This window comes from Mastomys coucha, unplaced genomic scaffold (assembly GCF_008632895.1).
Source record: "Mastomys coucha isolate ucsf_1 unplaced genomic scaffold, UCSF_Mcou_1 pScaffold1, whole genome shotgun sequence".
NCBI lineage: Eukaryota > Metazoa > Chordata > Mammalia > Rodentia > Muridae > Mastomys > Mastomys coucha.
In genome coordinates, this window is record NW_022196891.1 from 77,155,004 (window position 1) to 77,158,204 (window position 3,201).

At 54.7% G+C, this 3,201-nt stretch overlaps 1 protein-coding gene across 4 annotated transcripts in view; it reads right to left on the reverse strand.

Annotated features, from left to right (window-relative positions):
• Nucleotides 1–3,201, reverse strand: part of Psen2 (presenilin 2) — a 28,259-nt gene that overhangs the window by 6,054 nt on the left and 19,004 nt on the right. For all 4 annotated transcript variants that reach the window (XM_031391151.1, XM_031391133.1, XM_031391139.1 and 1 more), the window contains exons 6-7: nucleotides 2,963–3,183; nucleotides 1,601–1,699 (exon numbers count right to left, since the gene is read on the reverse strand). In XM_031391151.1, coding sequence (XP_031247011.1) covers nucleotides 1,601–1,699; nucleotides 2,963–3,183 — 320 coding nt within the window. The remainder of the gene's footprint in view (nucleotides 1–1,600; nucleotides 1,700–2,962; nucleotides 3,184–3,201) is intronic.

Consider the following 3,201-nt stretch of genomic DNA (forward strand, 5'->3'; position numbering starts at 1 on the left):
GGCCCACCACGCCTGGCCCACCAGCCCTGGCCCACCACCCCTGGCCCACTAGCCTGGCCCACCACGCCTGGCCCACCACTCCTGGCACACCACCCCTGGCACACCAGCCCTAGCCCCTTCTCTGCAATAGGTCTTCCTTGTAGCTCAGGTTCAAAGCACTGCCATTAACCCTCGCTCTGTCTTACAACCCCCGCAAGTGTTGCTTGCAAAATGCCCCAGAATTCACTTCACCTCACATCTCCACCGGTCCCCTTCCTAGGTTGTTTCTCAGCCTCCAGACTGGCTCTGGATCGTGTAACTGCCCAAATCCTTCAGGGGCTTACCTCTCCTTCAGGAAGACGGGGCCAATGTGTCACACTGTGGTCTGCAGGGCTCATACTGTCCAGACCTCCCCTTCTCTACCTTTCCTGTCTGCTCCAGCCACACTGGACTCTGGGTGCCCCCTGAGCACACCCAGCCCCAGCCCAAGCCTACCTCAGGGTCTTTGTACCGGCTGCCCGCCCCTCACCATTTCCTCAAGTGCTGGCCTCCAGATTTCTACCTAGTGCCAACCCCTATAAGGCAGGTCTCTGGTCAAGTGTGAACTATGCACGAGAGCCGCCTGCCATCGTTTGCAAAACAGCCTCCCCTGTGGCCGTGAATTCCTTGCCCTCTCACCCTCCTTAGTCTCCGACAGAGCACCTGCTACCATCTGTAAAGTACCTGCTTACATTCGTCTACGTCCTCAGTTTACCTCCGCCCAAGAGCGAGTTCTCCATGGATATAAACCTCCCTTGCACATAAGGAAACGCTCAGACTCAGGCGCTCACGCTAGCCAGAGCCATCTGTCCCTCATCCTCAGAACATCTCTGGGATATGCTTTCAAGCCAAGGGGCACACTGCTGGCAACTCTCCATTCTTAAGCTTCATTCCTCATTCCCTGGGACGGAAGAGTTGGGATGGCTTCCTGGGCACCTGCGGCACCAGAACCCCAGGATCACAGGCTCTGATAGTGGCCACTGCTTCCACGGGGAGTGATCTCCATTGGTGAACTCACATAACCTTGCCTCCCGTGAGACCTCTCGACCACCCACAGGGCCTCCCAGTAAGCAGGGACATATGTCAAATACATGTATAAACCCACATCCTCCGACATGACCCCAGAGCCAGGGGCAATCCCTGTGCCTTCTCTTTAAAGATGACTAACTTCCACTACCAAGCCACCCCCATGACCCCCAGAGAGAAACAGGGACCCATGCCCTCCGAAGCCTGCAGGGCTGAGTGGTGGCTTCAAGCCTCTGAAGGTGGCACATCCATGGGATGTGGCCTGTAGCTAGTGCAGGCTGCCAGATGGTGGACAGAATATGGCCACAGGACTTTCCACACCCCTCTCGTATCCCGCCGCCGACCCTGATTTCCCAACCTCTTCCTGAGCGAGATCCAGCCCACCGTGGTCTCCAGAGGTGGAACCTCAGCGTTTTCATGATTTGATCCTCGTCTTTGGTTGAGGTAGAATATGTAACCTGTCAAATCTCAAAGCCACGGCCCACTTCCATGCCTCCACAAAAGGCCACCTGCTGACCCACCCCCCAGGGTCTGGCAGAGGCATGGGACCACTCACATGAGTATATGAGGGCAGGAAATATGGGCTCGTTTCTCTCTTGGGCGGTTTCCACCAGCATCCGCAGTGGCCCTTTGGGGCACAGCACAGCCACGAGATCTGGGAAAACAGAGACATCCTTGTTCTATTAAAGCGGATCTTTCTTCCCAAGCAGCACAGAGAGGAACCATCCCTCCATCACCAGGAACCTAGGGTCCCAAGTCCACCGATCCAGTTTGCACTGGCTGGAGCCGAAGCCAGTAGCTGCAGAGTGGGAAGAGCGAGGTGCTGAGACCCAGAAGACAGGCTCAGAAGTCCTCCTTCCTGAAGCCTCAGTTTTCTCATCCTTAAAAATGGGGGTTGCAGCCCTGGCCATGGTGCTAACGTTACGCCAGCAGCAGCTAGCAGTGAAGGCGGTGACTGATAGCACCACAGCGCACTCAGGAATCGGTGGCTCAGTGTGCAGGCCAGGCTTGATGAGGGCGGTGGGAGTGGTCACTCGGGGTCGGTGCTTCAAGTGTCACAGAGGGAGAATCTGTGGGAAGGCCTTCTTCCTTAGGACAGGAGGGGAATGTCCTGCGTGCCTTCCCACTTGTTACAATTTGAATGTGAAATGTCCCCTAAAGGCTCATTGTGATTATATATATATATATATATATATATATATATATATATATATATATATATATATATATATATACACACACATACAGACATATGTATGCTTGGCCCATATTGGCGCTATTAGAGAAGATGTGGCCCTGTTGGAATAGGTGTGGCACTGTAGGTGTGGCCTTTAAGACCCTTATCCTAACTGTCTAAGAGTCAAGTCTTCCACTAGCAGCCTTCAGATGAAGATGTAGAACTCTCAGTTCCTCCTGCACCATGCCTGCCTGGACGCTGCCATGCTCCCACCTTGATGATAATGAACTGAACCTCTGAACCTGTAAGTCAGCCCCAGTTAAATGTTGCCCTTGTAAGCCTTGCTTTGGTCATGGGCACTCATGTTTTGAACGCTTAAGCTCCAGCTGGTGACACTGGTGGTCTTTGGGATCAGTAGGAGGTAGGGCTAGCTAAGGGATGCAGATCACCGGGGGTCGGGGGAAGGCCTTTTGAAGGTTGGACCCAGTCCAGGCCCTAGCTCTGGTAAACTCTCTGCTATCTGGCCCACTGCAGGGAGCCTCTGTCACTTGCTCCCACTGAGCCGCTCCCCTGCCTTCCCCGCCATGATCAGTGTCTGACACCCTCAGACACTGATAAAGCTTCCTTCCCTGACATTGCTTCTGTCCATTAATTTGCTCACAGCAATGCGAGAGCACTTGAGACGCCGCTCCATCAATGAGCCAGACTCACCCCGGTCCCCACCAGGCCCAAGCGACCTACCGTACACAGAGATGGCACCCAAGATGACCCAGGCAGACCACTCCGGCAGGTACTTGATGAACACCAGGGCCATGAGCGCGCTGATCACAATCAGGTAAGCCTGCTGCAGCACCAGAGGCCCCTTCCAGTGGATGCACACCATGCCCACTGCCCCAAAGTTCCAGACAGCCAGGAAGAGTGTGGGATAGTCCATGGCCACGTTGTAGGTTTTGAGCACTTCCCTGTAGGCCCAAGGTGGG